The sequence below is a fragment of the Chiloscyllium plagiosum genome, unplaced genomic scaffold, assembly GCF_037043375.1.
Source record: "Chiloscyllium plagiosum isolate Xiang-an unplaced genomic scaffold, Cpla_swu_hap1 HiC_scaffold_6, whole genome shotgun sequence".
NCBI classification, from domain to species: Eukaryota; Metazoa; Chordata; class Chondrichthyes; order Orectolobiformes; family Hemiscylliidae; genus Chiloscyllium; species Chiloscyllium plagiosum.
Window position 1 is genome coordinate 69,997,800 of NW_028270144.1, and position 15,157 is coordinate 70,012,956.

The window sequence follows — 15,157 nt, forward strand, 5'->3', positions numbered from 1 at the left end:
GAAGGTTTAAAACGATCAGAGAAGGAACTCTTTCACACGAAGAGTGGTTTGTATGTGGAATGAAGTGCCAGAAGAAGTGGTAGATGCAGGTACAGTTACACCATTTAAAAGACATTTGGACAAGTACATATATAGGAAAGGTTTGCCGGGGTATGTACCAAACACAAACATTGAACACAGAACATAGAAACGTACAGCACAGAACAGGCCCTTCAGCCCACGATGCTGTGCTGAGGATTATTCCTAACCTAAAATAAAATAACCTAACATATACACCCCTCAACTCACTGCTATCCTTGTGCATGTCCAGCAGTTGCTTAAATGTCCCGAATGACTCTGCTTCCACCATCACCACCGCTGGCAACGCATTCTATGCATTCACAACTCTGTGTAAAGAACCTACCTCTAACGTCTCCTCTATACCTTCCTCCTAATATCTTAAAACTAGGAACCCTTGTGCCGGTCAATCTTGTCCTTGGGAAATGTCTCTAGCTACTGACCATGTCCATGCCTCTCATTACCTGATATACCTCGATCAGGTCTCCTCTCTCTTCTTCCTTCTCTCCAGAGAGAAGAGTCCGAGGTTAGTCAACCTCTCTTTGTAAGACAAGCCCTCCAGACGAGGCAACATCCTGGTAAACCTTCTTTGCACCCTCTCCAAAGCCTGTGTATCATTCCTATAAGAAGGCAACCAGAACTGGACGCAATATCCCAAGTGTGGTCTCACCGGGGTCTTGTGGAGCTGCAGCAAAACCTCGTGGCTCAAACTCAATCCCCCTCTTAATGAAAGCCAAAACACCATATGCTTTCCTAACAACCCTATCCACTTGGATGGCCACTTTGAGGGATCTATGTACTTGAACACCAAGATCCTTCTGTTCCTCCACACTGCCAAGAATCCTGTCATTAATCCTATATTCAGCATTCACGTTCGACCTTCCAAAATGCATCACTTCACATTTATCCAGGGTGAACTCCATCTGCCACTTCTCAGCCCAGCTCTGCATCCTGTTGATGTCGCACTGCAACCTGCAATAGTCCTCGATACTATCAATGCCACCTCCAACCTTTGTGTCATCTGCAAATTTACTAACTCACCCCTCAACCTCCTCATCCAAATCATTTATACAAACTGCAAAGAGCAGAGGCCCAAGAACAGAGTCCTGCAGGACACCACTCAACACTGACCTCCAGGCAGAATAAATTCCATCTACAACCACTCCCTGCCTTCTGTCAGCCAACCAATTCTGAATCCAGACAGTCAAATCTCCCTGTATCCCATACCTCCTGACTTTATGAATGAGCCTACCATAGGGAACCTTATCAAATGCCTTGCTGAGGCCCGCATCCACCACTCAACCTTTGTCGACCTGTCTCGTCACCTGCTCAAAGAACTCAATATTGTGAGGCATGACCTGCCCCTCACAAAGTCATGCTGACTGCCTTTAATCATGCAATGCTTTGTCAAATAGTCATAAATCCTAACCCTCTTTCCAAAACCTTGCTGACCACAGACACAAGACTGACTAGTCTGTAATTGCCATGGAGTTCCCTACTCCTCTTCTTGAAAAGAGAAACAACATTTGCCTCCTTCCAATCCTCTGATATGGCTTCTGTGGAGATTGAGGAAGCAAAGGTCTTTGCCAGCGGCTTAGCAACCTCCTTTCTCGCTTCCTGGAGCAGCCTGGGATAAATCTGGTCTTGCCCTGAGGACTTACCAATCTTAGTATTTGCCAAAATTTCCAGCACATCAACTTCATCAATCTTGATATGTTCAAGCCTGTTTCCCAGCTCCTCTAAGTTCTCATTCACAACAAGGTCTCTTTCCTTAGTGAAAACCAAAGCAAAAAACTCATTTAGGACTTCCTCTATCTGCTCAGACTCATGCACAAGTTCCCTCCATTATCACTGATCAGCCCTAACTTCTCCCTGATCATTCTCTTATGAGTAAAATGCCTTTGGGTTCTCCCTAATCCTTCCTGCCAAGCCTTTTTCGTGGCCCCTCCTGGCTCTCCTCAGTCCATTTCTGAGTAGGTAAGCCTGTAATCCTCTAAAGCTGTGCTAGATCCTTGCTTCCACCTTATGTAAGCTGCCTTCTTCCTTTTGACGAGAAGCTCCTTTGCTCTCGTCATCCAAGGCTCCTTAATCTTACTCCTTCTTGCCTGTTTCATAACATCATCACAACAACTGCACCTTAAAGAGTCTCCACATGTCTGTTGTGCTCCCAATCTGTACTTCCCAATGCCTGTCTGAGAGCATCATAATTTCCTTTTCCCCAATTAAATATCTTCCCTTGGTAACTGCTTCTTTCCCTCTCCAATGCTATGGTAAATGTGTGGTAATTGTGGTCACTGTCACCAAAGTGTCCTCCTAACGCAAGATCTGACACCTGTCTTGGCTCATTGCTGAGCACCAAATCCAAAATGGTCTCTCCCCTACTCAGTATGTAGACGGGCTGACTAAGAAAACACTCCTGGACACACCTGACAAAAACGGCTCCATCCAAACCATCTGCACTTAGGAGGTTCCAATCGATATTGGGAAAGTTGAAGTCACCCATAAAAACAACCCTGCTACATCTGGATTTTTCCAAAATCTGTTGGCCTGTGAGTTCTTTAATCTCCCTACTGCTATTAGGGACTAGTTTAATTTGGCAAACTTGGTCAGCATGGACAAGTTTGACCAAAGGGTCTGCTTCCATGCTGTATGACTCTAAGTTCATGCTTACCAAAGTTAATTTTTTTTTCCTGTTTTAGTGTCATTCATGACAGAGACAATATATCAATCTAACATTGCAGTGTTCCCTACAACATAGTTTCCCACAGGATATTTAGCTGGCTCCTCTTCTTATCACTTTAGTTTCTGTTCTAAGCTTGCGCTGAAGCCCTGGGACTTATTCAGCTGCTAGAACTGCATAGAACCCAATTAATCTGAAGACAGGAATGTATATTGCTTTTTTATCTTAAACATGTATTTACATATATTGTACTGTAGGGCTCCCCAAAATTGGGTTCAGGACACCAAGCTTGTGAGCTTAAATTAGGTGGTCACAAGCTCAAAGACAGTAAACCCATTGTGGAGATCTGACAAGCATTCTAATAGCTTTGCTTTCATTTCAGTACGCCTTTGCTTTCAAGGCTCTCCTTACCACCAAACTTTCTCAGTACTAAGCTGTCACAACTTTCAAGCCTCAAAAAGAGGTTACAATGGTGGAAAAATAACTGTAGTTTTGAAAAAGTACAGCAATCTCATGAAGCCCATGTTCAAATGTAACAAATTTTGGACAATATTCAGGCTTGGGCTGACAATTCGCAAGCAACACATGCCACAACCAATACAAGGCAATGACCATCTCCAATTTGGGACAATCTAACCACCACTCTTGACATTCATTCCACCACTTTCAATATCGTGGGGGTTACCATTGATCAAAAACTCAACTGGTCTCACCGTATAAATATAGTTGTTACAAGATTAGGTCAGAAAATCTGAAGTGTGGTTTTAACATGGATTCCTTTATGATTCAAATTTCAAGAGCACACTGCAACTTAGAGGACTTATTGTGTCTATCAAAATGGTGCCATTAATGCTTATACAATTGTAAAATCAACAAGATGTTTATAGTGCTGATACAAAAGGTTCTGGTTCATGGTGAAAACTACTTTCATACTGCCTATCTGTTCTCACTTTCCAGAGGAAGGATTATACGTACAATGTGGAAAGCTTCTGGTGAATGTTGGAAACTAAGTAGCATGTATTTCAACACTTCCAGAGCTCCTGCTCTTACAATTGGATAAAATAATCTGGAGAAAACCTGGAAAATATTTAAAAAAATACATCAATGGATGGTCTAAAGACAGACAAAACAACTTGCACATATATAATACAGGAGGTCCTAAATTGATTCACAGCCAAGGAAGTACTTTTAACATAATGACACTATCTCACACAGGATATGCTGGAGCTAATAAACACTAAAAAGTCACAATGCAAAATATATATATTTATAAATTGATCCAGATGCAAAATTGCAACTATTAAGTAGGTAGAGTATTAAGCAAAAACCCAACTCCAGTATTTTATAATTTGCTTTTCTGCTTTTCAGTCACCCTTAATCCTTTGTGATTTGTTACAGATTGGAACTACTGTGCACCATTTATGTTCAGGGTTATGTTAAATGCTGCATTTCAATTTAGATGTTAATTATTATAGCAGTAGTGAAATTAAAGCAAAGAAAAATCTACCAGCACAACTACAAACTATTAGTTGCAGCAACAACCATTGATCTACAAGAATGTATTGACATTTCATTTTTTGGCACTTTAACCTCGATTCAAAACTAAGTATTTTGAATAATCCATGACATGAATATTTTATAATTTACTTCAAATAATTTCAGAATCAGTCCAATAAGGTGACACTGACCTGTTCAATTTTTGCAAGTGTGACTTCAATCAAAATGCTGAATTTTTTCACAGCTGCTAAACCTTTCAATAAGCCAATAATCCACTTGTCTATGTTTCGGGCTAATGGCCATGAAAGCCAATCAACCATGCTGCAAATTTTTTAAAAAAGTGACACTGTTATTAATTGAAAATAACCCTTAAAAAGTCTTTATAAATCAAAGGAAGCGTTATACGAGAAATGTTTTAAAAATATATCTTGACTTAAACCTAGGATACAATGCATCTCACAAAAAAAAATGTGAAATAAACTCATTTACAAGTTATTGTACACTTTAAAAGTCAGTAATATATAACAAAAACAAAGAAATTAAACCAAGTGTCGAGTGGAATAAACGCCCATGACAACCCAAGAATGGGCAGAATTAAGTTAAGTATTGAACAGTCTATTCTAAAAAAACTCTGCATAACGAATAGGTTACCACAATTAAAAATCAAGGTAATACCTCAAACTGCAGATGAAGCATTGAAGAAAATGAGATAATCATGAAGCAAGCACATGAGGGAGAATTCCACTTTTGAGTTTCTAGTGAAGAATGAAGGTTCAGTTATGGGATGGTTAAAAAGTTTTCATTTTAACTTAATGGAGATGTAGGAAAGATGTTGTGCATCTGAAGACTAAGAAGAGCAAAAGAAAAATATACAGCTACAATGATCATTGTTACAGCAGCAAAAGAATGGGAATACTGTTAGAGATAGATAATAGTGCTGGCGCATAAATTCAGAGCTGGTGATGGTCACTGACAAAGATTTCAATCTTGAAAATACATTCAAGAATTGCAAATATCGTTTTGCTGGAAGATCAGAGTAACTTCTAAATTGTTTCACACCACTTCAAAGACTTGAGAAACAAGATCAGGACAAATGAAGGTGTTCATCTGAACAATTCTACAACTGCCTCCTCACAGGGAAGAAATAGCAATGAATTGCAACACTGAACATTGTACTGGTGGTCACGGACTAGGCTAGAACATTTAAGATTTATTAGTTTTAATAAGAGTTATTTACATTTTAAAAGTAACAATGTGGCATTGATAGATACAGTAGAAATGTCTATGCCTCAAGATTAGTAAAGCAGCAATAAGCAAATCATACAGTATAGCTAGCTTAGGTCCCAGATTCCTCTTATCATTTCTGGATGCATTCCAATCCCAACCCTTCATCAATACCTCAGCCAAAAGGGCATATACCATACATAAACATTACAAGGCTGTTTGATCCAAGAGGGCATGACAGCACATTTGGAACTCGCATAAATAAAGTTGGTTGCGTCTGCTGGAACCAATTATTTCAGTCCCAAGACTGAGGAACTCCTCAGGATAGGTTTGGAGGGATATGGGTCGGGTACTGGCAGGTGGGACTAGATTGGGTTGGGATATCTGGTCGGTATGGATGGGTTGGACCGAAGGGTCTGTTTCCGTGCTGTACATCTCTATGACTCTGAGTTACTTTACTTACCTTCCTTTTGAAAGGATTAAAAAGCTTCCGTTAGAATAATCTCTCCTAGGGAAATAAGATACAATTAGTTTAAAAAAAGCAGGAAGATGATTAGCAGGTGCTCACTAGACAAGAGAAAGAATGAAACAATAAAGACAAAGACAATATCAGAAGATACGAGGAAGTCCTGCATGGATGAGAACAATACCTAGTGTATGCATACACCGGAACAAGGAACTGAAGCCACAGATGCTAGTTTAGCATGAGGCTCTATGTTGTACAGTTGAATAATGTCACGCGTATGTGACTACAGGTGTAAGGAACGAGTATGGTACAGTAGTAATCTTCGTTCCTCAGGTTCAGAGGACCTGAATTCATATCCCAGATGTTTGTAATACAACCCTGAACAGCTTGATTTGAAACTCTGAAGGAGGAAATATTTATAACTTTTTAAAAGAGTCTTAGGCTGCTTAAGGCTGGTTCTCCTTTCTTACCCTAAATAAATAAATGCAATCAGTACCACATATTCTGGTTGTCTGGACAGAACCATGAAGGATGTCCAGACAGAACCACAACGTATCTTTGTTTTCTTTTCCAGAAGACAGACAGCAAAGAGTTTCAAGTTCATATGCAGGACAAGTTTTTTTTTAAAAACTATCATTTTAGTATAAGATAGCAGCAAAGTAAGATGTTACAGCCGGAGCTAATCTTCTCCGCCTGTTCTTTTTCCATGCTTTTTTCTCTTTCTTCCTTGCTTTTTTTTCCAACTAATGACTTTGACTTACCCGAGGGGAAATGGAGAAGCTGGTGTTCCCTGGAGCAGCAGCAGGCGCAGGGGAGCGAGCCCTGGAAAAAAATTTAGCATGGAACAGCTGAGAGCCAGTGCGAAGCGGACTGGAGCGAGAACATTTGTTGGTCTGGGGCCTGGCATCTGCATACAGACCATGTGTGGAAGCTACTGCAATGTAATGTTTAAGTGTAATTTGTTTATATGACTATAATGATTATCCTTTTAACTATGCCTTATTTCTGTAAAGTAATTCAACCAGTTTTCTTTTCTGTTCCTCTTTTTGTATCTAAAATGTGTGTGTAGGTATTTGTATCTAAGATGGCGCCATAAGTAGTAACAGTAAAACTTTTCACTGTGCTCCTCTACAACTGTACTTGAACACACGTGACAATAAAGGATATTCTATTCTATCCAAAGGCACAGACATCAACACACAAGCAGTTTCAATTGAAAAAAATTTAAAAAGGAGATTTAAAATAACAGGAGGTTTGCTGGCCTCCCAATACTGTCATGTGAACTTGGAACAACTTTGAGATGCAAATAATCTGAAGGCATTTGGCAAGTTACTTTTGAAAAACTGAGATGACACCTAAGTTGTAAAGAATCAGCATGCTAAAGATGCTAGTGCCTCCAATCAAATTGGAATATTTGAATTCTGTTTTATGAATACTGTAAAAATACGAAAAAGATTTAGACAGGTAAGCTTCTTTGAGACTCAAATACAATTGAATAGTAATAAGAACATGAAGCAAAACAATAAACATATTTGACAACTTTGAATAATTTATCAGGATGCAATTCAATTGAATCTATCAATTTGGGATTATATACAAAGTGAACAAAAAGTATAAATAAGACTAGTATTTATCAACTCTTGTTGGAAATATGCATACAATTATCAAATTCAGTTCTATTTAAAGGTGGTAAAGTGTTAGAACTCTTGCTGATTTTTCATTACTTTTAGTTTATTCTTTTATCAATTTTGGTTTGGAGCTGTGAAATAAAATGACTTTTGTATTCTGGGTAACAGCTTGTGTTGAAAAAAAATACAGACCAAACAAGGTTTTGTTTATTTGAGGCCAGGCCTGGAGGTTAATTGCACATTGGTTCTGATCAGAAGGTTCTGCAGATGTTGTGTCACTGGGCAACAGCATTAAGTTTAAACAGACAGAAGTTGATTATTAACAAAGTCACTGCCTGGGATTTGGTTCCAGCAAGTCTGGAAAAGACTACTTGCTCAAACAGATGACAGATGTTGAATGGTAACTGGGATCTTATGGAGAAGGCTAGAATTTAAACAAGATTTTGGCTGTGTTTTCTGTGGAAAAATAATCTGGCTGTTGATGCTACAGCATTAAGATTTGAAAACTCCCTGCTCACCTCCCATGTCTAGCTCTTGGAGGCTCAGAATAGAAAACGAGGTATTACTGCATACATCTGAGTCAACTGTAAAGGCGACCCTGACTGATTTTCTGAAGATGTCAATCAAAAACTTATCATTTATTCCTATGGAACAATGCATAGTGGAAACCACTTAAGCCATCTGGCCAGTTCTGTTCTTTTCTTTTATTTATGGCTGTATTGTGTTTGTCTGTCTATATTCAGCCTCACAAAGAAGACAAAGACTTTTCAGTTTATAACATAAATCAATTAGATTACTTTGTTTAATTTTGCTCTACCAAAGCTATTGTCTTGTTAGTTAATTGCCAGATCTTTTGTATAAGCTACAGATTGACATCTGCAATTGATCATTCACAAAGTCTGCAATTGGTAACTTTAAACATCTGATTAGGAACCGTTAGGGTAAACTTCAGAGTTTTTGAAGGTTTTAATTTTACTGTTTTGAAAATAAGTAGCAATGTTGATTTGGCTTGGCTGTCAATCTCCATTTTGTTACTAGAGTCAGGCCACCACCCAAAACAGAAGGGCCATAGCTGGAGAGAGGAAGAATGGCTATCTTTCGATAAGGTCACAAGAGTCAAGAATGGCTTTATGTTGGAGAACCATGTAAGAATACAAATGAATCTGAAGTAACTAACACTGTAGCAAATCAGTTCAAAACGAGTTGGCTCAAAGAATGGAAGTATGTTGCAAATTTTGGTGTGGCCAGTAAAATGAGATAACATTTTTAAATCAGCAAGGCACGCACTCAGCCATTTGAGAAATTGATTAAAACAAAAGGATAGAATTAAAATACATTCATTTATTCAATTTAACAAGTCCAAACAGATGGGACAAAGTATGGCATGGAACAACATTGGTGGTTTGGTGCAACAGTGGAAGACAGCCAATTGGGTACCCCCTCGAGGTAAACAGTTGAAGGAAACACAATCAAGTTAATGATGTCGCCATAGCATTGAACACAGGGATCTCAGTCGTGAATTCAATTCATTTGGTAATAGAGGATCAAAAGATCCATATTTTATAGAGTCATAGTGATGTACAGCACGGAAACAGACCCTTCAGTCCAATTTTAAGTTCTCAATTTAAGAAAACTGTGGTAAATAGGCAAGGGATCCAGGACAAACAGCTTGACACAGACAAGACCTGAGATAGGTAATTTGGTGCTTGACAACTGTCCAAAGAATCATACATAAATAGCTTGATTAATATGTACAACAAGTTCTCAGATGATGCAGTGAAGAATGATGTCGAACAGACATAGGAAACTGAGACAAGTTCATGAGGGAGAGATGCTTGTGAATAACAAACACGCATTTGTTTAACCTGTAATGTCCCAAACAGCATGGAATGTTACATGTGTTAAATACATTGTCATTATTATACCAGGGTCAATGCCTACTAAGAGATTATTCAGTGTGGAGAATATTCAGGTAATTAGGGGGAATTAACGTATAAGGGATCGTAATATGCAGAGACAGAAGGTAATGTGATAGATATTACATGAATGCGGTGCAGAAATACCTTCAGAAGTGTGTTACATCCAATATATGAGAAGAAGCAAAGAGCGGGTTTAATGCAGCAGTCAGTTGTTTGATAGAAGCTATATAGAATGCAGTGGAGCCAACCCACATTGCGCATGCAGGCTTAGGGAGATATTGCATTACCTCATCCCAAGAAGCAAGAACAACACGAATAATGGGAACAATTAATTTTGTCATTTAACCAGCCATGCAGAATGCGCATATCTATGGGTACTAGCTCAGGTGGAAAGACAGAACTGTTGGAAAGCTATAGGAGACCTCACTTTCTCCTATAGGAGAGAAATGCCTAACGTATAAACCAAGCAAGGCAATAAGGAAAACTGGACAGTATCTGAGCTAGTCCTCGGTTACAATAATTCCACTGTTGCCAAATATTTTCCAGTTATTCAAGTTACAGCCCAGCAACTGTACAGAACATATAACACACAGCAGGAACAAGCTAGGGCACTTGATAATGTCAAGCAGGGAGGACGTATGCAATTGGGAATTGGATGTACAACTCAACCAAAAGATTAGGATCAACTCCAATGTTTTGGTTATTGTCCCATTAATACTAGCTCTATACTTAACATATTTGGTTTACTGCACCACAAGGGCATACAGAGGATGGTGAGTATGGGATAGAGGAAATGCGATGGCTTGACAGTTAAGCCAACAGCCGCACTACAGGGTCAATATGTACATATGGCAGAGTGAAGTAGCTTAACAATCGTAAGCTTGATACCTGGCTGGTAGCGATGGGTGAAGGAGCACAAAGGGAAAACAAAAGGGTGAAACAGTTTCAGTTAGAAGTATATTTTTGTAAAGAAAAATGCAAGCAGTAAATAACAGAACTGAAAATGAACAGATATAATCTCAAAAGGATAAGGAACGAAATAAATCAAAGTCAGCAAATGAGGAGCCTTTCACGGATGAGAACAATACCTGGTACACGCACTTATCTCTCAGCCCTCTTGGGCCTCCCCCACATTCCCGATGAAGTGTTTATGCTAGAATCATCAACTCTCCTGCTCCTTGAATGCTGCGTGACCGGCTGTGCTTTTCTAGCACCACACTTATTAAACAAGGAACTGAAGCCAATGACCACTGTTGAGCAGATCATTCTATGTTGTGGAATTACCCAAGGCTGGTTCTTCCTTTGTATATCTAAATAAGCAATCATACTGTGTACTGGAATCTGCTGGTGACTCATCAAGTCACACCACTGCACATCATGTTAGATGTGAGGACATTGCTAGTGATGGCAGAGTGTTCAATACAACTCAATTTATCACCTGAAGCACAATACAGAAATGGCAGCGAGACCCATACAACATCCATGTTTGGGTTGATAAATGATGCTGATATCTATTTTGTTGTAGACAGGCAGGAGGCTGGAAGAATACAGCAAGCCCGGCAGCATCAGGAAGTGGAGAAGTCAACATTTCAGGTGTTATCCTTCTTCAGGACAGGGGTGGGTGTCGGGGGAGCTGCAGATAAAGGGGGTGGAAGGGGGAGGGTGGTGAAGTGGGGATAGGTGATGACAGGTGGAGGCTCACCTGCCTCTCGCCCAACCTAGTTTACTGTATCTGGTGCTCCCAAAGTGGTCTTCTCTACATTGGGGAGATGAAACGCAAATCTAGGGAATGGTTCACCAAACATCTCTGCCAGGCCTGCAGGGGCTGGCCGGACCTCCCAGCCATTGCCCATTTTAATTACCCTTCCTGTTCTTTTCCGACATGACCATCCTTGGCCTCCTCCACCGCCACAACAAGTGAAACCGAAAATTGGAGGAACATCACCTCATCTTCTGCCTGGGCAGCCTACAGCCTGGAAGACTCAACATCGAGTTCTCCAATTTCAAATAACTTCCCTTCCTCTTGTCCCCTGACTCCCTTCCTGTCCCCTCCCATCCACTCCTCTCTGTAACCAACCTGACTCATTCCTCCCATTGACCAACCAGGTGATACCCTCTACTTGTCTTCACCTATCCCCACTTCACCACCCTGCCCACGCCAACCCCTTTATCTGCAGCTCCCCCTACACCCATCCCCACCCAAAATATTGACTTCTCCACTTCCTGATGCTGCCAGGCTTGCTGTGTTCTTCCTGCCTCCTGCCTGTCTACTTTGGATTCCAGCTTTTGCAGTTTTTTTTTTAATTCTGATATCTATTCTGTTAACACATTATGTCTGGTAGAAAACAGATAGACATGGCTGCACAATGGTAGCCTTTTTCATATACTGAAACATCTTCAGTGAATTTAGCTTCTCACTGCAATTTCTACTTTCCTGCTGAAATGATGAACCAATAATTTAACCCAATAATGAATAAACCAAGACATTCAAAATCTGCATGGTAATTGACTTCCCATCGTTTTACTCCCCCAGATTCTTAATTTCCACAATATTTCTTATTCGACCCCGCTTAATTTCCATACAACATCCTGGCCAAGAAGTGAGCGTTATACTTCAAGCCTCCCTGGGATAGCGTGCCTCTAACTTGTGAGCAAACAATAAAGGAAAGGGCTTGTTCTTTGTTTAGTGTCTTTTCTATGAAATCACAAAGTCACCGTGCAGCAATGGAAAATTCAGGGCCCAAAGGTTTGAGCACAATGCTGTATCACGTTAGTAAAGATCCGACACATGATCCTGCAACATAATTATGTCTTAGTTTTAAAATGATCTCAACAATCCAGAGAAACCTTACTTGGTTAAAGCAGTCATCAGCTCTTTATCTGTAATGGAGTCGTCATTGGTCAAGTTTCGAATGACCCCATCCATGAGTTCCAACGGAACATACTGGATGACTGTGGCCAGTGCATTTGATGGTCCCTCAGATCCTTCTGCAAAAGATTAGTAAACATCAACTAAAATAAAGTTCTTTGAAAAAGTATTCGGAGTCAAGCTTTTAGCATAATCATATTAAAGCAGCGTTTCCTGAAAATTCAACATGTTTTCTTTCTGGATCTGAAATTATAACTCATCATAACAGCATATCTTAAGTAGGCTCCCAATTTGTTTCAGGACAGAGCACTGTAAAACATTCAAATCATTAAACCAATGCCATTGTATTTGGCCTACTTTGTTCCTTAGTCAATTTCCTGCTGTGCTGTTGCAGGTAATGCAAAGTTATTTCTAACTAAATAGAATTTTTGTAACTAATATCTTAAGAATTCTTATACTCCACAACCACCTGATGAAGGAGCAGTGCTCCAAAAGCTAGTGCTTCCAAATAAACCTGTTGGACTATAACCTGGTGTTGTGTGATTTTTAACTTAATATTCTCACATCTTCACTTTGCATTATCTGTAAATCACAACAAAACAAACATCCATCTAACTTCTTCACCCACACGACAAAAGGACATATACAGTCAGAAATAAGTATCCTAAAACTTTGTGTACATTAAACTGCTCACGATTCATCAATTGGTCCTATTTCTTCAAAGCACTTAAACTCAGCAAACCCGTACCATATCACTACAGTAGTTCTAATTTTCCAATAAAAGAAAACAATCTCTCTCCAATTAATGAAATGCAGGATATACATATCCAAGTGACATTACCTGTAAACCAGATCTAGTTCAAGTGAACTGCATTTTTAGATGTCATTAGAACAGACTAACATTTTGGAGTATGTTAATACAGTATAAGAAACTTCTTTACACAGACTTACAAAACCTAACAAGAAATTATTAGCTAATATTGGCTTCAAGTTATTTAGCAATAGGGTGAAGAATGCAGAAATGCAGCACTTCAAGTTCTCCATTACATAAGCATCTGCTCAGTTTATTTTCACCCAGCTGAGATTTTGAACACATTAGGGACTATAGAAAAAAAAATCTGCAACTATCCTACTAATTAGCCATACTTGGCATTTCATGACTCCAGACTAATTTACAGAAGAATTCACTAAATTATCTCTGGCTCATATGAGTAACACAAAGGAAAGTGGCACAGCATCTGCAATGTTCCCAGGAATGCGGTATTTGTTATGATCCTAAGGATGGCATTATTTTAATAAGATAGATCCCAGGAGAAATGTGCCTTGATAGATCATTAGTTTTATTTTTAATTTTGTTTACCATGAACCTCTTTACAAGAGGATACTAATGTACTTCAATCAAAGAGCACAGCATTTATTGAATATAGGCAAAACAAGTCTTATTATGCTACATAAAAACAAATAGAATCTCATTATATCTCAAATTGACACATCCATTTTATCCCAGCAATAATTTTACAGACACTCAGATCTAACTGAAAGATTTCCCAGATCTCCAAACTAAAACTTTCTTGCTTAGATGTAATGAATTTCATTTCAGCAAACTTCTGCGCATTCATTTGATTCTACTTTCTTCAGTTAACATCTCTTACAGAAACCTTGAAAACCTGCATCATCATCTCTGGCTTGCTGGTCATTCAACTGAAAACTGCATGACGCCCTGCAAAGGTGCTTACACTCTATGTTCAAAATGATTTTATGACCTTAAGAGACAGTCAGACTTTCATAGAAATGTAAAACTAAAATTTATCTTTGCTGCATTTTATCAGTCAAGTTCTCAAATTATTATAGAAATCTTCAGAACATACTTACCTAATAACACTTGATAAATATGGAAATTTCTACAAAAATAATAAATATGCAACTTAGAAACAATAGAGATGCAATGGTTTTTGTACAAGTCAAGATTGATTGATTGATTGATTGATTGATTGGTGTCTCTATTATATTTCACCTCGGCAAGCATGCTAGAAATAAAGTCACACTATTTCCACAGTCTTCACAACAGATAATGATTTTATAGAAGTACTCAAAATTCCACTATTTACTTGCCTTTTAAACCCAAGTTGACAGAAAGCACAGACCAGTTTTCCGTAGTTAATGAGAATGACCATTTATTATGCATAGAGAAATTTTAGCTATATGAATTGGTGACATATAACACTACTCATTAAAACTCTAACCCCCTTACAAAACTCCCCCTACACATACATACAGATATTCTCAGAAACAAAACAAAAAAATTTATGAGTGTTAAGGGAAGAAGCAAAGACTAGGAAGACAGTTCAATGGCCCCTGTCCACAGGTTCACTTAGATTATTCTTTTGGCATTTCTGGACTTGCTGCTCATCGATCTTCCTTTCCTATGTACTTTCACTCGCTTGCAGGAGGCACAGGGTAACTGGTCCACACTTATAAAGTATCTGACTTATTGGTTTAAAAGCACAGGTCACAGTAACTAAAGGGAAAATAAACTAGCATTCCTCATGTTTGTTTTTTTTTCATTTCAGAGAAAAGGGCAACTCTTTGCTTCTGTGTTCCAATGGCATCTGATCAAACATTTAAATCTACAAGCTGGTCAGCTACCTCAGACCCAATCTCAGTTGCTGGCAGGCAAAAGGTCATCATCATCAACAACCGGTTCTAACTCAACAGACCAATCAGCTACTTGTTGTTGGCCAAATCTCTTTCATACACACTCTCCGATTCCAATTCATCTTCAGTGACTTTTCCCATTGACTGGACAAACAGCAGTCT

General features: G+C 39.0%; 1 protein-coding gene across 2 annotated transcripts in view; it reads right to left on the reverse strand.

Annotated features, from left to right (window-relative positions):
- The window catches only part of LOC122550628 (ubiquitin carboxyl-terminal hydrolase 35-like), a 113,921-nt gene that overhangs the window by 74,716 nt on the left and 24,048 nt on the right, over positions 1-15,157 (reverse strand). For both annotated transcript variants that reach the window (XM_043691674.2, XM_087988086.1), the window contains 3 exons: positions 12,324-12,459; positions 4,426-4,555; positions 3,713-3,814 (listed from right to left, as the gene is read on the reverse strand). In XM_043691674.2, the coding sequence (XP_043547609.2) occupies positions 3,713-3,814; positions 4,426-4,555; positions 12,324-12,459 (368 nt within the window). The remainder of the gene's footprint in view (positions 1-3,712; positions 3,815-4,425; positions 4,556-12,323; positions 12,460-15,157) is intronic.